We start from the raw sequence: 25,290 nt of genomic DNA, 5'->3' as shown, positions 1-25,290 counted from the left end.
GTTGATGTCTTCTTGCATTTCTTCGAGGTGAAGAAACAGGGGAAAAGCTTTTGGGTAAGCTTCTTCGGGATCGCGGGTAGGATCCTCCTCTCCCTCTTCCAGAACTCCTACAAAAACTGGAAAGGGAAATTCTTCAAGGCGTGCTGCGCCAAGCACGACCCCACAGCCTTAGACAGCTTTCCCCTGTACTGGACGGAGCACCCCAAGCTGCTCAGGGCCAAGGCCCTGAATGAGCTATCCCCTGCTGATAGGGAGGTATGCAAGGCCTTGGCTGGCCTGGGATTGTCTTCGATACGTTGAAGCTTATCGCGAGCGAATACAACGCCCACTCCCTGACCACCTACTTTGGTAGGGAGACTCCTCTCTTACTGTCTTTTGTTATCTGTACTTTGCTACTTAATGTTTGTTCCCCTGGCCTCTTCCACCTGTTTTCCATTGTGCCGTGTGACTTATGTCTTATTCATCTGCGCGTTTTGTGGGTTTGTATAACTGTTTTGGCTTTGACTTCTGCTGTTTGGTTTATCTGAATGTAGGATCGGTGATGGACGCCTCCAAAAGGATGATGCTGGCGAAAGCGATGAAGGTCGCTCGTGCTGCCAAAGCTGGCGCCTCCTCCGCCCCTGTTGCTGACCCAAACCCCTCATCGACCCTGCCTCCGCCACCACCGACCACTACCGAAGCCCCACTAGGCTCATCTTCACCATCTCCACATAGCCCCGAGGCGCTTCAGACTCCCGGCTCTCCTCCGCCCATCGCCGCCGTTCCTCTGGTCGTGGCCTCATCACCGGTTCCAAGCCCCCTTGACAAAGGAAAACGAGTCTTGGAGATTATATCCGATGATGAGGACTCTGTTGGCGTGGCACCCTTCAAGAGGAGGAAAGCTGCGAGGGTCCCCCTCCTACCAGCGGCGTCGCCCCAGGGAGAGGATTCCTTCAGGGACAACCCCCCAAGTGCCACTTCTCTTCCCCCCACCATGGTCCAAGAAGAAATAGGCGAAGGCGCCGAATCTGCTCCACCCCCGCCACCGGCAGAGGTCTCTGCTTCTCCCGCCTCCGTTGCCGCCGCCCCCGACCTTATTGCCATCCCTCCTCCAATTATGCATCTGATGAGGGGCTTCAGCGGTGGATCAATGCCAGAAGGCTCCGACAGGAAGGAGGGAATGCCCTTCTACTTGGGAGCCTTCTTGGCGGTGGCCCTTGAATGGTGCGCCCAAGCCAGAAACGCTGTTCTGCAAACTCACACCCTCCAGGCCTTGGAAACAAGGGTAGCTGCCCTGGAGGAGGAAAAGGAAACTTTGGGGCGCCAAAACGAAGCTTACCAAACCACCCTGAAGCAGGCGCAAGAGGCCAAGGAAAAGGCTGAAAAACAACTGGCAGAGGCGGTGGAGCTGCAGGTTGACTCCTTCACTCGGGAAGTCATTCTTCAAGTCCAAGTAACAGGCCTCCAGGGCGTGGTCGAAGCTTACGATGAAGTTCAAAAGGTCTTGAAGAGCCGATGCTGCGAGCAGGCCGACAAACTGAAGCGGATGGAGGAGGAGATGGCTACCCAGGCCAAAGCTATGGGCCTTCTCCAGGTTGACTACGATAAACTACAGGTCGAGGTCAGCCGGCTCCGCGTGGAGAAGGAAGCTTTGGAGAAACAGGTGGCTTCGGGGGACGCCATCATCGAGGGGTTAGAGAAGGATAAGAAGACCCTCATCAACGACATGGCGGGTACCTTCGAGGAGGGGTTCAAAGAGGCTCTAGCACAGGCCGTCTGTGAGAATCCGGGAATCGACGTTTCCAACTATGATTCCACACATCATATTGTTGACGGAAAGGTCGTGCCCTTGGAGATGGATGATTGAACTGCTGCCCTCAACCACCACCTTTCTCCTTCACACTTTACACTTGTTTTTGACCCTCTTTGATAAGCTTGTAATTCATTGAACTGTTCGTACTTTCGTCACAACTTGTGGGTTTTGCATGACAATTTTGTACCTTGTGGTTATCGAATTCCGCCTGTATAATTTCACCCTCGTCTTTCTTTGCCTTCACGTGCTTCGATTGTTTTGCCTGTACTTTACCCGTTTCTTTCGCTGCGCTGGGCGTCCCTGTATGTCCGGCGCCTGTACTTCGTGAAGGCGTCAATGGCTTTACCATTGCCGCAACGCGAAAGTTGAGGCCTACTCTGGGTCCTAAACACTTGGAATGAGGTTACGCGTTGATGCCCACGCCCATGGAGAGGCTTGCCTAACGGCGCCGTATCGTCCATGAGGTGTCTCGAACACCAAGGCGGTCTGTCCCTTGGCTCTTGGTGCCCGGCGCCCACGCCTAAGGAGAGGCTTGCCACAGCAGCGCCGTATCGCCCTCAGGGTCTCTAGAAACGCCAAGCACCGGGAAGGCGCGAAGCCCCACAGGGGGTCGTTCCCTCCATGGTTTTTCCTTCCCAAGGGTATCGGGGAGCGACCTTACCGGTGGTTCACTCGTCTCTCGGCGATCTCGTCTCCCTCCACAGTCTTTCCTACCTGTGGGTATCGGGGAGGCGACGCCGTAGGTGACTAGCTTTGACTTCGTCGGTTTCGTCTCCCTCCACAGTCTCTCCTACCTGTGGGTATCGGGGAGGCGACACTATTGATAACTAGTTTTGACTCCTTCGGTTTCGTCTCCCTCCACAGTCCCTCCTACCTGTGGGTATCGGGGAGGCGATACTGCTGATACTCGGGTTGGCGATGTCCGCAACGTCTCATGCTGGCGTCGCCCAGGGGCGTTAACTTTGCCTTGATATTGACTTTAACCTTTGTCCTGGTCGACGCCCGGGGATAGCGACGAGCTCAAGGTTTCGCCTGTGCTATCCACGTGGCGCTTCTCGTATGGTTGATGGGACGTTCAGCCCCTTGACTTGGTCCTGACATCTACTGTGCCTCTGACCCACTCTCGACGGCGCATCGTACCCTCGGGCATTCTGTCGATACGACGTTTTCTGAGTGTTAACCAGTGGTGCCAGGGTCGTCCTCTCATCTTCCGCCACGTGGCTCGATCGCACGTTGCATCCATTTGCGTCGTTTGGCGCTATAACTGCAACACTTACACTTACGTCGTTTGGCGCTCTAACCGCAATATTTAGCCCTTCGAAATCTTGAAACTATCCTCATCATTTCTGCGCTTTTCGTGACCTACTTGCACCCTTTCTCTCCCCGCGAAGAGTTTTTCTAGTGTTCGTTCCAACCAGTATTTTACCCTTGCGTTACCAGTGGGCCACTCGCCTTCAAACCTTCCAGATTCCGTTCAAGCATGTCTTCTCGCGTTCCTCCCCCCAGGATCAACCCCAAGAACCTGTATACTTAGGCTTCGAGCGAGCTTCTTGATGAATGCTCATGCTTACTCTCCACCAGGGCCATAAGGGAACACAAAGGGGATTTATGCTCCTATAATCACCGTGCCTTCGCGAAGAGGCACGACGACGATATCGCTGTGCTCCCTTGCGCTTTAGGGGAGCCAGTATGCAGAGACGAACGGGCCAATGACGGGGTCCCCTTCTTTTATTTCTATCAGGTGGTTTTCAAGACCATCGGCGTGCGCCTGCCTTTCTCCAGGTTTGAGAAGGAACTGCTAACGGAGATCAATGCTGCTCCGGCCCAGTTATATCCCAATAACTGGGCTTTCGTCAAGGCCTTTGACATCCTTTTCGGGTCTCTGGGTTGTGCACCCTCGGTTGATATCTTTCTTCACTTCTTTGAGGTGAAGAGGCAAAGGAATAACCTTTGGGTGACCCTCAGTAGCGTTCCTGGCAGGGTTCTCCTGACCCCCTTCCAAAACTCATTCACTGGGTGGAAAGGCAGGTTCTTCAAGATCCGTTGCTCTGATCTCGTTCCCTCGGCCCTAGATGGTTTCCCACTATACTGGGTGAGGGAGACGAGGGCCCTCAAATCCAAACCCTTCAAGAAGCTAGCCCCGAATGACCAGGTGGTTTGCCGGATTCTTGCTGAGGCGGGAGGTTTTGACTCCGCCACCTTGATCAGCTTGGAGTTCAACGTTGGGACCCTTGAGAAGTATATATGTATGAGTCACTGCCGTAGAAACTTCCGCCTTTGTTGCTTTCTATCTGTGTGTGTCTCGCTTCATGGTGTCTCTGACACGTTCATCTCCCTTGGTGCAGGTTCAAAGATAAACCAAGAGCGAAGGTCACGACTTACCCGGGCTCTGCGGATTGAGAGCGGGGCTTCGTCTTCCTCCCGTGCTGACTCCGGCGGCCACTGAAGAATGGCTCGTTTGTGTTTTTTTTTTTTTTTTTGCATGGGCATAGGGTTTGTAGTGTTTGCCCTATTCGCATTACTCCCATTTACCTCGAACACTGCCTGTAAAATTAACTTTACTATACCATGCTTGGTTTCCGTAACGCCGCTTTACCTTTGCATACCCCTCATATATTGTGCGTTTTTCCTTCGTCATGCTTCTTAGCGGCGCCTGCGCTTGGGCGACGCCTTCTACCTTGGCGACGCTTTCTTTACGGGCGACGCCCTTTTTACTGGCGACGCCTATCGCCGCTTCAAACGGGGAAAAGATAAAGACTGAAAACCAGGGCAAGGTTTTTTCTCAAACTTGTTTTTCTTTTATTTGGGTGACCTCATTAAAAAACCCTGGGAGGGAAAAAGAGCGTCCCCTTTAACAAGACTGTTACATCACTGCTTACATAAGTCAACTAAAATAAAACTTCAAGTTGGCTGCATTCCAACTGCGCGGGATGGGACCTCCTTCCAAGGTCTCTAGGTTGTACGAGCCGTTGCCTTTAGCCTCGGTAACTCTAAAGGGTCTGGTCCACTTGGGAGACAGCTTGTTCTCCAACTCGTATGGGTGGGCTTTCCTCATAACTAGGTCGCCAATTTGAAACTCTCGCGGCTTTACCTTAGAGCTGTATTGCCGCTCTACTCTTCTCTTTACCGCTTGGGCTTTTATTCTGGCTTCCTCCCTGGCTTCCTCCCTGGCTTCGTCTAGTAGATCCAGGTTTACCCGCCTTTCTTCGTTGGATTCCTCAACCACAAAGTTTTGAAAACGTGGCGAGCTTTTGTGTATTTCTTCCGGGATCATCGCATCTGACCCATACACCAAACTGAAAGGCGTCTCCATGGTGGAGGATTGGGGCGTGGTGTGGTATGCCTATACGATCCTTGGTACTTCCTCCGCCCACGCCCCTTTTGCCTTCTCCAACCTTCTCTTTAGCCCCCTCAGCAAAACTCTGTTTGCTGACTCTACTTGCCCGTTGGTCTGGGGGTGTTCGACTGATGCGAACACTTGCTTGATGCCTAACTCAGCGCACAGATTTCTCAGCTGCTGACTGGCAAACTGGGTTCCATTATCGGATACCAGCCGCCTAGGTACGCCAAAGCGACACACAATGTTCCTCCACACAAAGTGTTGCACCTTGTGCGCAGTGATCTGTGCCACGGGCTCTGCCTCTATCCACTTGGTGAAGTACTCGATGGCAACGATCAAATACTTCATCTGCCTTATCGCCAGTGGGAACGGACCTAGGATGTCAATCCCCCAGGTATGAAAAGGCCACGGGCTGTATATGGATCGCAGCTCTTCTGGCGGCGCCTTGTGCCAGTCAGCGTGCTTTTGACATTGCTTGCAGCGCTGGGCGTGTCGCGCACAATCCTCTTTTACCGTTGGCCAGAAAAACCCTGCGCTTATCACCTTGGAGGCTAATGACCTTCCCCCCACGTGGCTCCCGCAAATGCCCTCGTGGAGCTCCGCCATTATTCTGGTACACTCGTCGCCACTTACACACGTTAAGATAGGGTGAGTGAAACCGTGCCTAAACAACACTCCGTCCACCAGGGTGTATCTTGCGACATTTCTCTTGACCTTTCTTACCCTCTTCAGGCTCCACTGGGAGAGCCCCATCCGCCAGGTACCGCTTGTATGGCGTCATCCAGGTGTCTCCCTCGGCTAGGGCACATACCTGCATTTGCCTTCCTTCTTTGAGCGTGTCCGCATATGTGTTGATGCGGGGCGTCTTCAACGTATCTTGGGTCAAAGAGCGATGACTCCTTGGACTCCCTCTTGACGTGCAGATCTGGAGGACATCTGCCCTGTTATCTTCCACGAATCTACGCGGAGCTTTGAGCGTCTCTTGGATCACTGTCCTATGTCTACCCCCTTGCCTGAGCTGGCCAGCTTTGCGAGCAGGTCGGCTCTGGCATTCTGCTCCCTTGGGACATGTATCAGCTCAAGAGCGTTAAATGCTCCCTTCAACAGTTGGACGTATTTCAGATACGCCGCCATCTGCGGGTCTTTCGCCTGGAACTCACCCGTCACCTGCCCAGTAATCAACTGGGAATCGCTTTTCACCAGGAGGTTCTGCGCGCCCATTTCCTTGGCCAGGAGCATTCCTGCGATCAGGGCTTCGTATTCAGCCTGATTATTACTTGCCTTAAAGGTGAAGCGCAGAGCTTGCTCGATCAGCACGCCAAGACTATTCCCGCACCACTCCCTTGCTGGTTGGAAGAGCCATCAACCGAGAGCAACCACTGCGAGCCCACCTCCACCTCTTGTTCACCTCCGGGCGAGAGTTCTGCTACAAAATCTGCATACACTTGCCCTTTGATGGATCCTGTAGGCTCATACTGGATGTCGAATTCTGACAGCTCCACCGCCCAGCGCACCATTCTTCCCGCCACGTCAGGCTTCTGCAACACCTTCTGTATAGGGAGGTTTGTCATCACTACCACCGTAAAGCTGTGGAAGTAATGACGCAGCCTCCTGGCTGAAAACACCACTGCTAACGCGGCCTTCTCCAGCGCCTGGTATCTCGTCTCCGCGCCTTGTAATGCCTTGCTCACGAAATAGATGGGCTTTTGACTCTAGTCCTGCTCCTGAACCAGTACAGAGCTGATAGCCCGCTCCGTTACCGTGAAGTATAGCCGGAGGGGCACTCCTGTTAACGGTTTGCAGAGGACCGGTGGCGTCGCCAGGTACTCTTTCAGCTTAATGAAAGCCGCTTCGCATTCGTCAGTCCATGCGAAGCGACTATTTCTCTTTAGGCACTGAAAATATGGGTGCCCCTTCTCTCCCCCGGCAGAAACAAACCTTGAGAGCGCCGCCATCCGTCCTGTCAGCTGCTGCACTTCCTTTACTGACGCCGGGCTTCGCATGGCGATAATCGCTGCGCATTTGTCGGGGTTCGCCTCTATTCCCCTCTCCGTGAGCATGAATCCTAGGAACTTTCCGGCCTCTACCCCGAAGACACACTTCTCAGGGTTCAGCTTGAGGCGATATTTGGATATAGTGACGAACAGCTCCTCTAGGTCTGCCACGTGCTGTTCCCTGTTCCGTGACGCCACTACCATGTCGTCCACGTAGGCGTATACATTCCTTCCTAACATGGGCACTAGGACCTTGTCCATCAGCCTTTGGTAGGTGGCGCCCACGTTTTTCAGCCCAAAAGGCATCACTTTGTAACAGTAACTGCAAGTCTCTGTCATAAACGCAGTTTTGCTCTCATCTCTAGGGTGCATTTTGTTCTGGTTGTATCCCGAGAATGCATCCAGGAAGCTTAGCACCTTGCAGCCGGACGCACTATCCACTAATGCGTCGATGCTGGGGAGTGGGTACGAGTCCTTCGGGCACGCCTTGCTTAAATCCGTGAAGTCCACGCACATCCTCCACTTCCCATTCGCCTTCTTCACTAAAACGACGTTGGCGAGCCACTCAGGGTATTGGATTTCCCTGATGTGGTCAGCACTCAACAGCTTCTACGTTTCTTCCCTTACCACCAGCTGCCTCTCTTCGTTAAACTTCCTCCTCCTTTGGCGCATGGGACGGACCGTGGCGTCCATGCTGAGGTGATGGCAGAGGAAATCCGGGTCGATGCCAGGCATATCCGAAACAGACCATGCGAAAGCATCCAAGTGGCGTGAAATCACCTCTGCCACCCCTTCTTGTTCTTCTTGGCTCAGCGAACGCCCTAACTTAAACGTTTTGCCGCCAATCTCCCTCTCCACGGCGTTAGCCGCCGGTTGGTCCCTGTTATCATCCTGAACGGGCGCCGCCTCTTCCACAGGCGCCGTATCGTCAGGTCCCTCTTCCATGTGTGCATCTACCTCGGGCGTCGCCCTCACGGGTGTGGCCTCGTCAGGCGTTGTCTCGGCGGGCGTCGCCTCAGTCATCGATGTGTCAACACTGGGTGGACGCTCAAGCACCATGAACACGCTTTTCTTCGTTTTCAGGCTATTTTCATAACACTTCCGCGCCTCCTCCTGATCCGACTTGATAACTATCACCTTGCCGCTGAGGTCCGGCAGCTTCATCTTCATATGGCATGTGGAGGCTACCGCGTTCAGCCTGTTTAACGCCGATCTGCCTAACAAAATGTTGTAGGCGGAGTTAGCGTTCACGACCAAGTACCAGATGCTTTCGGTATGCGAGGCTTCTCCATCCGTGAACGTAGTCCTCAACTCCAAGTAGCCTCGGACTTCCACCTGGTTATCCGCGAACCCATACAGGCACCTTGTGTAGGGCCTCAAAAGGTCGGGAGACAACCGTAACTTGTTGAATGTCGACCAGAACATGACGTCTACTGAACTCCCCTGATCGACAAGAACTCTATGCACCTTTCTTCCAGCTGTGACAATCGAAATGACCACGGGGTCATTATCATGTGGCACCACGTCACGAAGATCCCCTCTCGTGAACACGAGGTCCGATTCCCACGGCTCACCCATGATCCTTTCTTCGATCAAGTTGACCCCCCTCGCGTATTTCTTTTGCTGGGAGGCAGTGGGTCCTCCGCCGGAAAAACCTCCAGCTATGGTGTGGACCTCGCCGAGAACCGGCGTCTCGTGTGCTTGTTCTTCCGCTGGCGGCGGCAGGGCGGCGGTCGCGACGGATTCTGCGACGTAATCCTTCAGAAACCCGTTTCTCACCAGCTCATCAAGCTGGTAACCTAACGACAGGCAGTTGTCAATGTGATGACCAAAAGCCTCGTGGAACTCACACCAAGAGTCTTTCCGAGGCCCTAACACCTTCTCAGACTTCGTCGGTCGCCTCAACCTCTCATCTATATTCGGCACGGCGATCAGGTCCTTTAATTCCACCACAAAATTGTATCTCGCCGGCCTCGCCCTCTCCCTGGTCGGGCGATCGCCTCCTGCTGGACCCCGGGGCTGGGGCCTTCTGGCTTCGTAGGGGCGTCTCCCCTCTGGTTTCTTCCTTCCTGTCGTGGTCTCATTGACCCTGACGGGCTGAGTTCGCGTCGGTCCTCTCGGGCGTGAGGGCACGACGCTGGTGCGCTTCTCACACACCTCTCCCTCAGAAGCGATATGTTCCACCGCCCGACGACGTATTTCAGCGAAAGTCCTAGGGCGGTTACGAATGATGGATTCGCCAAAAGGGCCGGGGCATACACCTTTCACGAACGCGTACACAATCATGGGCTCCTCTGACGTACCAACCTTTACTACCTGGGCCCCGAAGCGATTGATGTATTCCTTTTGGGTCTCCCCTTGATACTGGTTCACATTCCCGGTGCTATTTAAACTACCCTCGCATTTAAAGCGCCTTAAAGCGCCTTTAATCATAAAACGTATCGCCCTTAATTAGCGCATTTAATTTAGAAAACGTAGCGCATTTAAGACGTGAAAAACGCTTGGGAGCCGTTATAGTACCTTAAACGCTCGAAACGGAAACTGTATTAAATGACTTTAATTACCTGGTACCTGGCTAAATGGTGTTTCTATTCTGACCTGGCTGCTGTACACGTGGAGGGCCTCACAGCGCCATGACCCCCTCTGGGCGCGTTTCTTCGTGTGAGTCCTCCTGCTAGGGAGTGCTACTGCGCAAGGGGTGACTTTTTGGGTGCCAACTCATGCCTCCGATCATCTGGTCACTCACTTTGAGAGCGTATCTGCCTTCCTCTCGTACCCTGCACCCGGCTACCCTGGGCGTGACCATCCTCTTGGGTCGTATCTGTCCCAAAGGCGTCTCTGGGGCGGCAGGGGTACCTCACGAGTCAGGCTGCCCTACACTGGTGTTATCACTATGGCCTTGAAGCCACCTTTCTCTCCTCTTTATCACTACCCCGGATTATCGGGACCTGAGGCCTTCACGCGGCGTTGCTCCCTCCATGGTCTTTCCTACCCATAGGTATCGGGGAACCACACCGTGATTGCCTTGCCTTAGTGATGTTTGATCTTGGCGACGCCCTGGTTGGGCGACGCCTTTACCTAGGCGACGCCTTGCCTTGGCGACGCTTCCTCTTGGCGACGCTGGCACTTGGCGTCTCTTCACCTAGGCGACACCTTATGTTGACTTCGGGTCCAGATGTTGACTTTGACCTTGACTTTGTCAACGCCCGGATACGGGACGGTACAAACCTGTTTTAACTGATTTGAATGTTCAAAACTGTCATCAACGGTAGCTTTTCAAGGTTTATAAAATGAATCTTCTTTTTAACGTAAACAGATTGATGAAACAAAAAGATTTGATACTCTGACAGTGATTGATTTGAGAAGTTACAAACTATTTGTGAAAAGGTTTTTACCAAAGTTTTAGCAAATTGTCTTTGAGCTTTGTTGTGATTCAAAGAACTGATCATTAGGGTTCTGGTGTACTGTGTTTTCTAATCCTGTTCATGTTCTTGTAATTGTTCATATAACTCTCTGTATAACTGCTGTAAAATCCTGTAAAGTCAGTGTGATTCTGGCTTGAGGTGTTTGTTGTGAGCAAAGAGGGTGAGTAGGCTTTGTGGGATTCAAAGTCACCTCTTTGTGTAATATGTGATTGGTTCCATAGTGAATTCTCAGAGGTTTGACTGAGGACTAGATGTAGCTCTTGGATAGAGTGAACCAGTATAATCTCTGTGTGTAATTCTCTCTATCTCTTCTCTCATTAACTGTTTGTATTTTCTGCTGTCATAAACAACCGGTTGAAACGTATCTTTAACCGATTAAAATTCTGCTATCTGTTTCTGTTTGGTATTTTGATTTGCTTTCTGAATTGATTCTCTGAGTGGATTGTTAAAATTTCATTCTAAGCAAAGTATTTGAGAAAATCTTTTTGAAAACAATTAACCCCCCCCCCCCTCTTGTTCTAGCCATCAAACCTAACAATTGGCATCAAGAGCAAGGTTCTTGAAAGTTACTCAAGTTTTGAATTCTATTTTTTGAAAATCTTTTGATGGCTTATAAAATTTTTTTTAGGGAAGGTGCCTCTTTGAACAAACCACCTTTGTTATGTGGTCAAAACTATCCTATTTGGTGCTTAAGAATGAAGTTCTTTATTCAATCCTTAGATAAGAATATTTGGAATGTTATTTCAAGTAATACCAATGTGCATATGTCTGAAATTAATGAATCCTCTAAACAACATCTTGATTGTGTGGCGCATAATATTATTGTGTCTGCTCTAGACTCTGATGTATTGCTTAAGATTTCATAATGCACTTCAGCTAAGGGAATGTGGGACACACTTGAGGAATTGCACAAGAATCCAAGGAGTGACTTGGTGGATAAAGAAGAGTCATATGCTGGCTCAATCTCTTCTAAAAACAAAGTGCAAGCCTGCTTAATGACCAAGGTAGAATCAAATTCAAGTCAAGTAAGTACAACCTCTTCTAATAAGCACTAGTACAAAATATGGAAACAACGACCCTTTATTTAGTGCGGCTTTGCGCTTAAACGCATTTGTAAAAAATGCGGTGGCATTTTTGTAATTAAATTGATTTACAAATGCGGTTCTATGGTAAGACCGCATTTGTAAATCAATTCGAATGATTTACAAATGCGGTCATATGTAAATCATTCTGAATTGAATTACAAATGCGGTCTTTAGTATGACCGCATTTGTAAATCAATTCAGAATGATTTACAAATGCGGTCATAGTAAAGACCGCATTTGTAAATAATTTTAATTGATTTACAAATGCGGTCTTACCCTAGAACCGCATTTGTAAATCAATTTTACCCTAAAAATTGAAGCGCGCCACTAGTTTCCACTTTCACTTTCGTCTTCTCCGCTCTTCGTTTCAACGTTCTGTTTCAGCTCTCCCTTTGCATTGTAAGTTTCAGCTCTCTCCGCTTCAACGTTTGTTTTCGTTTTCGATTTTGTCATTGTCATTATTCACTTCCTTGGCATTGTCATTTTGTTTCCTAACTCGTTTTTGTCATATAGGTGGTTACTGTTCTATTGGGTTCGCCGGTTTTTTCTGCTCCGCCACTGCCACTGTCATAGTCGAAAACTTCCGCCACCGCCTGCGCCTTCGTCTTCGTCCTCGTCTTTGTCCTCGTCTTCGTCTTGTGCCTCTGCCACTCCGATCACCATCAACCTAAAGGTTGGTGTTGTATTTAATTTATATTTAATATTTTGAATTTATATTTAATATTTTGAATTTATATTTAATATTTTGAATTGTTATTTTTCTGTATTATAATATATATTTAATTAATTAGTAATACAACTTGGAATTTATAACTAATAACTAATAATTTATATATTTGTGTGTATTTTGAATTTTTGTATTATATAATTTCTATTTTCTTAAATTTATATTATATATTTAGTTAGTTGTTAATTACATTTTAATAAAATTTTTATGTTATGTTAGTTATTGTTACTTTTAGAATAGAAATATCGTGTTTGGATTGAGTCCGGGGGTGTTCGACCCTCGGCAAATATGTGAGATTGAATAGAATACTAATTATTAGAAAATCCTAACTATATTCCAGAATATATAATGGATCGAAGTTGGATTAATGCTGTTCGTATAAGTGATGAGTACGAAAGGGGAGTAGAGGAATTTATACAATTTGCGCAGCGTAACGCGATTATTAGTGGTCATGATGGAGCAAAGATCAGGTGTCCGTGCGTTAACTGTTTGAATGGAAGGATACTGGATGTGAATATCATGAGGGAACACCTGCTGTGTGATGGGTTTCTTCGATCTTATACAACTTGGACATGGCATGGTGAATTATTAAATTTACCACGTGTTTCCGTAACTGAGGAATATGTGGGTTCTACCATGGATGAAGCAGTACACGATGATGGAGATGATGATCGATTGGAGGACATGATTCGTGATGTGGGAGCTGAGTGTTTTGCAAAAGCGCATGGATATGAAAGTATGTCAAAAGATGCAGAAACTCCTTTGTATCCTGGATCAACTAACTTCACACGGTTGTCGGCGGTGTTAAGATTGATGAATTTGAAGGCAATAAACGGATGGACTGATAAAAGCTTCACGGAATTGCTCCAGCTGTTGAAGGATATGCTTCCAGAGGGAAATAGTCTACCTAATCGTAATTACGAGGCCAAAAAGATTCTTTGTCCAATGGGTATGGAGTACAAAAAGATACATGCATGTCCTAATGATTGTATATTATACCGGAAAGATTTTGAATTGTTGAAAAGTTGTCCGAGGTGTGGGTTATCACGTTATAAGTTGAAACAAAAAGATGATGATTCTATTGATGACATGGAAAAGCATGGACCTCCAATGAAGGTTATGTGGTATCTTCCCATCATTCCAAGGATGAAGCGTCTGTTTGCAAACCCAGACGATGCTAAGAATCTTAGATGGCATGCAGATGAGAGGAAATGCGATGGCATGTACCGACATCCAGCTGATTCTATTCAATGGAAGAAATTTGATGATGACTTTCCAGAATTTGGTAAAGAATCAAGAAATATCCGACTTGGTTTAGCTACAGACGGAATGAATCCGTTTGGTAATATGAGTACAAATCACAGTTCATGGCCTGTATTACTAGTTATTTACAACTTACCTCCTGGATTGTGCATGAAGCGAAAATACATGATGTTGTCTATGATGATATCCGGTCCGAAACAACCAGGGAATGATATTGATGTTTATCTAAGTCCCCTAATTGAAGATTTGAAGTTAATGTGGGACCAGGGTGTCGAAGTATTTGACGGTTTTGCTAATGAAACTTTCAAGCTTCATGCCATGTTATTTTGCACCATCAATGACTTTCCGGCATATGGTAACTTATCAGGTTATAGTGTTAAGGGTCACAAAGCGTGTCCAATATGCGAAGAAGACACTGCTTCTCAACAATTGAAACATGGAAGGAAAACAGTATATCTTCGGCATCGGAGGTTTCTTAGAAGTCATCATCCTTACCGGAGGTTGAAAAAAGCCTTTAATGGACACCAAGAGGGTAGTGGTCCACCAACTCCATTAACCGGTGTTGAGGTTTACAAAAAGGTAAATAACATAGACCACACCTTCGGTAAGTCCAAAAAAAAGTCATCTGTGACAAATATTTGGAAGAAGAAATCAATCTTCTTTGATCTTCCGTACTGGTCGAGGTTAGAAGTCAGACATTGTATAGATGTAATGCATGTTGAGAAGAATGTGTGTGATAGCTTAATTGGTACACTTCTTAACATTAACGGGAAGACGAAGGATGGTCTAAATGCTCGTTTAGATTTGATTGAGATGAACATACGCGGCGAGTTGGCACCCATAGAAATGGGTAAGCGTACATATTTGCCCCCAGCCTGTTACACAATGTCAAAAGATGAAAAAATTAGTTTTTGTCAATGTCTAAAGGGTGTGAAAGTGCCACAAGGACATTCCTCAAATGTGAAGAGCCTAGTGTCAATGCAAGATTTGAAGTTAATTGGGTTGAAGTCTCATGATTGTCACATCTTGATGCAACAGTTGTTGCCGGTAGCTATCCGTGGGATCTTACCAAAAAATGTTAGACACACCATAACCCGTTTGTGCTCATTCTTCTCTTCCATCTGTTGTAAAGTCGTTGATCCCTCAAAACTAGATGAACTTCAAAATGAAATTGTTGTTATCTTGTGTGAATTGGAAATGTTTTTTCCTCCGTCTTTTTTTGACATCATGGTTCATCTAGTGGTGCATCTGGTAAGAGAGGTTAGATTGTGTGGACCTGTGTACTTAAGATGGATGTATCCTGTTGAGCGGTATATGAAAATTTTGAAAGGTTATGTGAAAAATCATTATCGTCCAGAGGCTTCAATGATTGAAAGGTACATAGCTGAAGAAAGTATTGAATTTTGTTCAGAGTACATGACAAAAGCAAATCCAATAGGTGTTCCAGCTAATTCATGGCACCACAGGCGTTCTACAACTAAATGTTTACGTGGTGTGAATATTGTAAGCAAATCTCGATCAGAAGTCTTGCAAGCACATTTGTACATATTGAATAACACAGATGAAGTTGTACCTTACATAGAAGCTCATAAAGCCATTGTGAAGGCAAATAACCGAAGACAAGCAGAGAAATGGGTCTTGATGGAACATAATAGAACTTTCATGCCTTGGTTTAAAGATGAGGTTTTCAAGGATTCAATGGCATCAGAGACCTTGACTTGGTTGGCTGCTGGATTGAAGTTTGATGTCATCTCATGTACAGCGTACGAAGTGAATAATTGTATATTTTACACCAAGTCCATGGATGAAAAGAGTACAGTTCAAAATTCTGGTGTTACTCTTGAAGCCGAGTCAATGCAGTTTTCGACTTCGAAAGATACAAATCCAGTACTTGGATCAATGGCATACTATGGGTTTATAGAAGAGATATGGGAGATTGACTACACTAAGTTTTCCTTTCCAGTTTTCAAGTGTAAATGGGTTGACAATAAAAGTGGGGTTAAAATTGATGAATCAGGATTCACACTAGTGGACTTTCGAAAGATAGGGTATCGAGATGAGCCATTTATAATGGTTCAACAAGCATCTCAGGTTTTCTATGTGAAAGATCCTACGTCAGAACATTGGTATGTCGTTTTACACGGGAAAAAACAAGGGGAAGCCATAGATGATATTGAATATGGCGAAACTCGTTCATTCACACCAATGATAACTAATAAAGATGACGATGTACTTGATGATGTTAATGCAACCCGTAAAGACCACAGTGAAGGAATTTACATATAAACATTCCACCCACATGCAACATGTAAATAAACATTTAGAATTTTTTGTATTATTTTTATATGATTTTAATTCGATTCACATTAACTAATGTTTGTTACCTAATTTTTTTAACAGAGACATGGATGACGACCAGACTCCAAACAGACCTCGATCTGGACGAGGCAATAGAGGACCTACTAGATTGAAGCGTCTTGCATTGAGACGTGCTGCTGGTGAGAAGACACATGTTGACATTGACGTCAACACTGGAGTGGCTTTTGGTCCTAAGGCAGATGAGTTTATGAGCTATCTTGGAGTTGTTTCTCGTGAGAGGCTCTCCATTTTGATTAATTCATGGGATGAGGTTTCAGAGGTTGATCGGAACATGCTATGGGAGGATGTTCTGGTAAGCTTTACATTATTATTGTTATCATATAATGCTTTTTAATATTGATTAATTAATTTTAATTTGATGATGTTATTTTCCAGGCAAACTTTGACATTCCTGATGTGGAACCGCTTCGATCAAAGATATTATCCAATATCGCACTTAAATTTTGTACCTTTAAGTCAAGACTGACTTCGAGATACATTTTTGGCGACCTTAAAGACAAAAATCCATGTTTAAAGTACCAACATATTGATGAAGAGACATGGCGTCTTTTTAGAGAAAGCCGTGAAAATGAGGCTTGGATGGTAAGTGAAGTAACTTTTTTGTTTATATAACATTAATAAGTTTATCTTATTTACTTCAGTTTGTTTATTTCAATTATGACAGGATCGTCGGAAGAAAGCTCAAGAGATAGCTTTGAAGAATCTTACCCCGCACATTATGTCTCGTTCGGGGTATAGAAAACTTGAGCAAACACTGATGGTGGAAAAGGAGAAATCTCAACAGGGGACGTTGTCTGAGAATGTGGAAACAGGGGTCACTTCTCCTCCATCACCACCTTTTCGCCATGTAAAATGGAAGAGGGCCCGAATTAAGAAGTCGGGTGCACCAAGTTCTGAGCAATCCGGGGTTATAATCGAAAAAATTGTAAGTTATTTTTGTTATTTTCAATTTTTTTGAAGCATTAATTATATTAATGATTGAAAATATGGTTTTTGTGTACTCTTGCAGGATTCCTTGGAATCCGACGGTAAATTTGTTGCTGAAGGTCGTCACGATATCCTGGTTGAAGCAATTGGACGACCTGAACACTCTGGTCGTGTTCGTGCCGCTGAACAAGGGGTCGGAATTAAACTTTATTTTGGAGTTTCAGAACGACAGCCATCCTCCTCCTCCAAGAAGGAAACTCAAATGAAGAGTAAGTTACGTGAAGAAATAATGGAGGAGATGAGAAAGGAGACTGATTTGATGTGGCTGGAGATGAAAAAGGAGAATGATCGAATGCGACAAGAGTTTCTATCGCAACAAGTTTGTGCTGAGCCGATTGAACCCCTTGTTAGTCCCACTCCCAAGAGCACAAAGGGGAGTTGTGCGGCTCCTCCAACATCAGGGGATGATATCAATGGGCAAACAGAGGATTGTGAGCTACTGGTAGTGGGCGGCAAACTTCCTCGGGTGGTGGCACTTGGAAAAGTCTATAAAAACGCCACCACCTTACATAACGTTCCTCTCTCCCCTGATGTGGCGAAGGTAACAGTTGAAAAAGTACGATTTCCTGATGCTCGTGTTCCACTACCTTCAGATGAGGTAACCACTGTGGCCGATGCATTTCAGACATTCGTTGCCTGGCCCAGAGAGCTCATTCGATCTATGCCCGAACCTCATGTAATAATTTCGTTTCATTATATTATTTTTTATTTATATTTATATATTACATATAATTTAATACAAATGTTGTTTATCTTGTAGAAACCTTTTCAGCCACCAAGTCCAAAAAATAAGCGTGAGGTTCCAGTTGACGATCCTATGGCTTCCCTACGTCTCATTGCTAGTCAGATTGGCAATGATCCTTTTCCAGTTCCGTGGGATAATACATTTTTTCAAATCAACACTGAACTGCCACTGATGATTTACAACACAGATTTATCAGAATTTATATCTGGGAAACAGGAGCTCAATATAAGTATAATTCAATTTTTTATGATGTAAGTATCTTTACCTATTATTCAATTTACTTTATGTTAAATTATTATTGATTATGCTTTAACTAAAAACTTGTAGGTTTTTGCATAGAGTCTGTATCACTGAGGGGAAGGAAAATATGTATGGATTCTTAGATCCTGCATATACTAATCCCGTTGGACCAAACTCAACTGAGACTCAAGCATACATCACTAACATCCTGGAAAAAGAGGGAAAACAAATTTATTTATGCCCTTATATTAATGAGTAAGTTTAATTATATGTCATCAATTATTATTATTTCATGTTTTAAATATTTACTAACTCTTTTCAATGATCATATAGGCATCATTGGCAGTTACTTGTCTTATCAACCATTGATAAGACTGCTGTGTGGTTCTGTTCCCTACACAAGAAGATGCCCACAAAATTTAAGGATATCATTGATACGTAAGTATAGTATAAACTTAACTTTGTATGTTACTAATTAACCATCTACTAACGAGGTTTTTTGTATTAACCAGTTCATGGCGTGGATATAACATCCTAAAAGGTCGATCCAGTTCAAATAATTTGAACTACATAAGAGTAAAGGTTTGTAATTTTTTTCTTTCTCTATTATCATTGTTTATCAATATACTAACATATTAATTTTTATTGAATTATAGTGTAATAAACAACCAGGAAGCTATGAGTGTGGCTATTACATTATGCAATGGATGATTACCATTATAAGACTAGGTGTTAAAACTGGTTGGAAAGAGGTATATGTTAAATCATTTTTATAATTCTTGAACATATATATATCTAGAAACTAATTTATGTCAACTTTGCAATGCAGTTATTCACAGAAGAAACACCAATGAGTGAGGAAGGCATTTCATATGTTAGATGATCCTGCCTGTTGACCGGAACGCTGGAAACTGCCTTATCAAAGGATCGACGTGCGCACCGCTTCTCACCTCCGTTCCTCTTCGGGATCTACCTCAAGAACCTGCAAAGAAACAGTACAGCGCCGCTGCGGCCGATCGCACTCCAACGCTCAAGTCAGTGACGGTATCACCAAATACTAAGAGAACAAGAACCGTGCAAATCCTCTCTCACAGTCAGCTCTATCACTCGCAAGCGTAAAGTGTATGAACTGAACGTGCGTACCTTAGAAAGTTTGTTAAGAACTCTTATATACCTGGTAGCTTTCTCTCTCCTGGCAGTTACAGACTTGGACACATGGCTCACATCCAACTGTACACGTGCCATCATCTGGAGGCTCTCTGACTTGGCGCTGCTTCTACTCTCATTTTGGCCAAGTTACGTATGCATGGTACTGCCCAGTGCATAGCTAACTTGGGAGTGCGATCTCTACTGGAACTGGCGAGTTAGGGGCCTTCATACACCTTCCCTGTGGTCTCGCCGGCCGCCTTCATAATCTGCTTCTCCTTCATCCTTGGCGATGTGCTCACTCTGGCGATCTCCTTCATCTGGCGACTTCATCTTTAACCTGGCGATCGCCGATCCTGGTAAGCTGGAACTCGGAACACGCCAATATAACAACTGGCGACTACACGAGCCCCCCGACTTCCTTCCCTCTTGCCAACCTGGCGCCTTGCAAACACGCCTATACTGTAGCAGGGTGCCACGTCATCACACCCGACCACCAGGGCGGTACACAAGCCCCCCAGTCTTAAGCGAAGACTTGTCTAGCGAAAAGACTGAAAGAGCCTACGTCTACACCAATCTACGTGGCACTGACGCAGAATTCCAAGCGGTTGTACCTTCTGCTGCCCTGACGCTCCACCAAACCCCTCACTCATCGCTCGACACGTGGCTTCATCAACGGCTCTCTTCAGTTGCCGTTTGCGCTTCCTAAACCCATTTCGAAAAAACCCTTAAACCCATTTTCACTCAGCACTGTTCCATCACTTTCCCTCGCATTCACGAACGCTCCAACTTTCTTCTGCAAAAACTCTCAGCGCTCTCCAGCATCCTGCATCACCATCTACCTTCATCGTCTTCCTGATCATCAAAAGGTACCTACTTTCCTTCTTCTGCTGGCTTTCCTTGCATTTTAACCGATTCGCATCATCCTGTAACTGCCTGGTGCATACGCTGTGGGTTGTTTTTCCATTTATTCTTCTACGTAACTCAGGGCTTCGTCAATCGTCGCAACGAACCTACATTCGTCCGTCTTTCACCTTCCTTCTATGATCGAGTCAGCCTTCGTAACCCCCTGATCATTTTTCCTTTCTTCTTCCTTTGCAGCTGCTATCATGACTCGCACCAAGATTACCCCGAACCCTCCTCCTTCAGCACGAAACCTTCCTTCACAAGCACACGACCCAAAATCAGTTCGTGGCGCTTCATCCTCGCAGGCTGAGAGGCCTGCGTCTTCCCAACCTGTCCTGGCCCAGGCGACTCCACCTAACGCTGGAGGAGCCCCCGTTCCTCTGCCAGACTTCAAAACTTTATATCCCTGGGCCAACTCAACCCTTCTGAAAGAGACATCCTTAGTGAACACTGCGGGAGCAGTCTTGCGGCTGACTAAGGGGGATGAGATTTACCAATCGTTTCACAAGGAGCACGACGAGAAGATGATGGTGCTGCCTTGCCCCGCCGATCTGCCCGTGTGTGCTGATGACAAAGTAAGCGCCGACGGGCCCTTCTGTTTTGTCTATACGACTCTATTCAAGAAGGTCAGGCTCAGGTTCCCCTTCACCCGATTCGAGAGGGAACTTCTTACCGAGCTCAACATTGCTGCCGCCCAGCTCCACCCCAACAGCTGGGCGTTTGTTCGAGCTTTTCAAGTAATGTGCGCCCACCTGGGGTTGCCCGCGTCGGTGGACGTGTTTTTATTCCTTTTCGAAGCCAAGCACCCAGGAGACCGCCTGTGGGTCAGCTTGAACGCAATTGCTGGGAGGTCCATCTTTACCATCTTCCAGCAATCGTACAAAGACTTGAAGGGGAAATTCGTCCAAGTACGTGCAAACGACAAGGACACCTCCCTTCTCGATGGCTTCCCCTTGTACTGGGTGGACAAGGGGAAAAAGGAGTCCAAGAGCTGCTTCAGGAGGCCCAGAAGTCCTGACAGCATGGGAGCATTGGACAGAGACCTCTATCTCTTCTGGAAGAAGGTGGCGGACGCCAATATATCATTCCTCACCACCACCTTGATATGCTTCGAATTCTACGAAGATCAGCTAGAAATTCGAATAGGTTAGGACATTAAACTCTTGTTTTGATACCGCTTCTTGTTTAGCTGTTTCTGGGCGTCTTGTGCGTTATGCACAAGACTTTGGTTTTACCTTTCCTGCACATACCGCCTGCTTTGCTGTTTATTACCTAATGCACTTATTTGTTTTCCTTGAGTTAACCCATGCATTTTCGTCCCATGCAGACAACATGTTGCCCAGAAACATGCTCGCCGAACTAAAGGCGCTCGCCCGAAACCACGGGTTGGTGACCGGTTCCCAAACGGTGCCCAACTCGGTGGTGGAGGCCGCCATTGTCCAAGGGCGATCACCACCCAAGGAACCCGCCCAACGCAAAAAACTGGTCCTTAAGAGACCTAAAAGGAAAGCCCCTCAAGTCATCCATGAGGAGGAAGAAGAGGACGACGAGGTCACCGAGGATGGCCTCGTTACGAAGAGGAAGAGGGTGGCACCTTCTTCACCACCTGCTCCACCCCCTCTTCCAACCTCAACACCACCATCGACGCCTGCTCCTCCTCCATCATCGCCAACACCACAGGCTCCTTCCTCACCAGTCCAAGCGGTTCCACTGGCCACTGCGCCACCTGCAGCTGAGGCCCAAGAGCCAAACTTCCTGGAGGACCCCCCAAGCGCTTCAACGCCGTATGTGTCAGCTGGAGGGGGTCCCCCTTCAAATGCTTCAGCTGCAGAAGATGCTCCAATCGGGGATGAGGTTGCTCACACCTCTCCGATTCTGATCACCGAATCCCCGATTCCGTCGCCACGCCAAGAAGCAACTATTGGAGAACCTGCTAAGGAAGGTGGCGACGAGAACCCACAACAAGCCCCCACAACGCCTCTGGTGCCTCTGCAAGCCGCAAACCTCCCCCTTGAGGTCACAAGGATGTGGGAGCCTCTAACCGCCAAGCTGAAGACTATAGCGGAGGACATCCCTGCGATCATAACCAGGGCTGTGGAGGGTTCAACCAGGAGGCTCCAGGACGACCTCTTCAACCTCAAAACCGAAAACAGCACCATGAGGATCGAGGTGGAGAAGTTGTCCTTCAGCCTGACGCTCGCAGAAATCGAACACTCCCGAGTGGAGGATGCCATGAATACCGAGCTCAGGCTGGCGCACAAGGAGGCTACTGACCTTCGCCACAAAGTTCACCAACTTGCCCAAGAGAAGGTAGAGCTGGAAAGCAAAATTGTGCCTCTTCGTGCCAAGGCGGTCGACCTGGAGGCTCTCATGAAGGCTGACGCCGCTAAGGTGCAAAAACTGGAGCAGAGGTCGATCGACCGAGAGAAACTACTTGGGCAAGTAGAAAAGGTGAGGGACGACGCCATGGCTGATCTCGTCGAGGCCAACAAAGAGAAAGGAAAGGTGGCCGCTGAGTTGGCCCAAGCACAATCGGAATCCAAGAAGGTTACTGAAGACCTTCTCCAGGCTCAAGAGACCAACGAACAACTTAAAAAACAGGTTGGAGAGCTGGAACAGCAGAATAAAGAGCTGAAAGAGCAAACTGAAGACCTAAAGAAGCGGATTGAGGAACTTCAGGGGCAAATTGAAGAACTCAAGCTAAATTCTGCTCAGATTCTGGCTGCTGGATTCGAAGTTGCTCGGGAGCAATTCGCTTGCCTATTCCCCGATCTGGATCTCAGCATGGTGTCGCTGAACAATGAAGTAGTAGATGGAAAAGTCGTTCCTGCTGAAGACTAATCAACTCTTCTTCGTCTACTACCTTCGTTTCTTCCCTTGTATTATTCTGTAATAAACTCGTGTATATGTGCCTTTAACAGATACTTATCTTAATGACAAAGTTTGGATATTCCCTCTCCTGACTTCTTTAAGCGCCTTAACCTCCTTTGCATGTTTAACTTTACCGGATTTAACTTAACGATTTTGCAAACACGACTTTTGACTTAACTGCTTCGAACCACTTCAAACTCAAGTAATAATCACCTTAACCAACTTGTACTCTTAAGGCAACTAACCTTATCGCAAGAATACCCTTCAAGCAACGAACTGTAACCCAGTTATTGGCTCAAACACCGTTCCACTCGACCCGCTTCATCAAATAAGTCTTTTAACCTTCTCGGCGCTGTTTGAACTCCTCCTGATCGCCAATGACTCTTGGTGATATCAACTTTCCCTGGCCTCATGCTTTGGCAATTGTTTCTTTATCTGGGAGTAGAAATGCCTTTTGGGATCCTTCTTTGCCCTCCTGGACTTCAGAACAAAGACCGGTTGACTAGGCGTTCTCTTCGAACCTACCTTAGCCACCTTCCAAACTTCTTCCACCCTCTGCACCATACCTGAACTCGTTCGAGACGAGAAGGATTTTATTTTGCCTAAGCTCGCATATAAGCGAGAAGGTCTTTAACTCGCCTGAACTCGCTCATCGGCGAGAAGGTCTTTAACTCGCCTGAACTCGCTCATCGGCGAGAAGGTCTTTATCTTGCCTGAACTCGCTCATAGGCGAGAAGGTCTTTATCTTGCCTCTACATTGCCCCAGGGGTTACATCTTCTCGCTCCCAGAAACACGGAGGACTTTTTACTGGTGCCTCTACATTGCCCCAGGGGTTACATCTTCTCGCCCCCAGAAACACGGAGGACTTTTACTCTTCCTCGCCTGCACTCGCTCGACGGCGAGGAGGTCTTTAACTGGTGCCTCAACTTGCCCAGGGTGTACATCTCCTCCCCCCTGGATGCACTGAGGACCCTTTCTCTTTCTCGCCTGCACTCGCTCGACGGCGAGGAGGTCTTTAACTTGCCTCAGAACGCGCGAGGGCGTTGAGGTCTTTCATCTGGTGCCTCCAATCGCCGAAAAACGATGAGGACTTTAAAACTTTAACTGGTGCCTCCAATCGCCGAAAAACGATGAGGACTTAAAACTTTTAACCGGTGCCTCCAATCGCCGAAAAACGATGAGGACTTAAAACTTTAACTGAAAGCATGCGATATATCTTTTCTCGCCTTAAATCACTTACAAGCGACAAGGTCTTTCTTCAAAACCTTTGGAAAACAGCAAACATGCAACCAGAAAACGCCTTATACTTCGAAAACTCTTCTTTTATTGGGTGGCCTCATTAAAAACCCTCCTTAGGGAAAAAAGAGTGCCCCCTTCAAACTGTTTTAACAGAGACATTGTAATATAACCTTTGTGTTTGTCTTTACTTACAAAGCTCTTAACTATAGTACAACTTCAGGTGCGTGGCGTTCCAGGTGCGAGGAATCGCCCCTCCTTCCAGCGTCTCTAAGCGGTAGGCTCCGTTCCCGAGCGCCTCGGTTATTTTGAACGGTCCAGTCCACTTGGGTGACAGTTTATTCTCCATCTCGTACTGGTGGGCCTTCCTCATCACCAGATCGCCTTCTCTAAACTGCCTTGGCATCATCTTTGAGTTGTATCTTCGTTCGATCCTCCTCTTCACCGTCTCAGCCTTCAGCCTCGCCTCTTCTCTGACCTCATCCAGCAGATCCAGGTTCAGCCTTCTCTCTTCATTCGAGTCTTCCTCTACGAAGTTCTGGAATCTCGGCGAGCTCTCCTGGATCTCCACCGGAATCATGGCATCACACCCATAGACCAAGCTGAACGGGGTCTCATGGGTTCCTGACTGCTCGGTGGTGTGGTACGCCCAGACTATACGGGGCACCTCCTCAGCCCAACTTCCCTTGGCTTTCTCGAGCCTTCTCTTCAAACCTCTTAACAACACCCGATTAGCTGACTCCACCTGGCCATTTGTCTGAGGGTGCTCGACGGATGCAAACACTTGTTGAATTCCCACCCCATCGCAAAGCTTCTTCAACAGGTGGCTTGCAAACTGCGTCCCATTATCTGACACCAGGCGTTTAGGCACTCCAAACCGGCACACGATGTTCTTCCACACGAAACCTTCGATCTTGTGTGCGGTGATCTGGGCCACTGGTTCTGCTTCAATCCACTTGGTGAAATACTCAATCGCCACCACCAAGTACTTCATCTGCCTGATCGCCAGCGGGAAAGGTCCCAGGATGTCGATTCCCCAAGTATGAAACGGCCAAGGGCTATAGATCGACTTCAACTCCTCGGGAGGTGCCTTAAGCCAATCGGCGTGCTGTTGGCATTGTTTACAACATTGGGCATATTTTTTGCAGTCTTC

The 25,290-nt window shown here is 47.2% G+C and overlaps 1 protein-coding gene and 2 long non-coding RNA genes across 3 annotated transcripts; all 3 read left to right on the top strand.

Moving 5' to 3' along the window:
• Positions 1-1,705: 1,705 nt before the first annotated feature.
• LOC150024699 (uncharacterized) lies at positions 1,706-17,784 on the top strand. The gene is made up of 4 exons (XM_090296106.1): positions 1,706-1,819; positions 16,670-16,930; positions 17,015-17,423; positions 17,765-17,784. Exons 1-4 carry the CDS (start codon positions 1,706-1,708, stop codon positions 17,782-17,784), a joined length of 804 nt encoding a protein of 267 aa, XP_090152232.1.
• Positions 17,785-17,798: 14 nt separating this feature from the next.
• LOC150024698 (uncharacterized) lies at positions 17,799-18,338 on the top strand. Its single transcript, XR_016516138.1, has 3 exons — positions 17,799-17,988; positions 18,065-18,232; positions 18,311-18,338. It is a non-coding gene; the product is annotated as an uncharacterized LOC150024698 (long non-coding RNA).
• A 6-nt stretch (positions 18,339-18,344) lies between these two features.
• On the top strand, positions 18,345-18,760 carry LOC150024697 (uncharacterized). The gene is made up of 3 exons (XR_016516137.1): positions 18,345-18,415; positions 18,490-18,559; positions 18,634-18,760. It is a non-coding gene; the product is annotated as an uncharacterized LOC150024697 (long non-coding RNA).
• The last annotated feature ends 6,530 nt before the right edge of the window (positions 18,761-25,290 follow it).

The sequence above is a fragment of the Phaseolus vulgaris genome, chromosome 10 (assembly GCF_051622355.1).
Source record: "Phaseolus vulgaris cultivar YP4 chromosome 10, ASM5162235v1, whole genome shotgun sequence".
NCBI lineage: Eukaryota > Viridiplantae > Streptophyta > Magnoliopsida > Fabales > Fabaceae > Phaseolus > Phaseolus vulgaris.
Note: the sequence above shows the minus strand (reverse complement) of the source record. Positions and strands in the feature narration are given on the sequence as shown.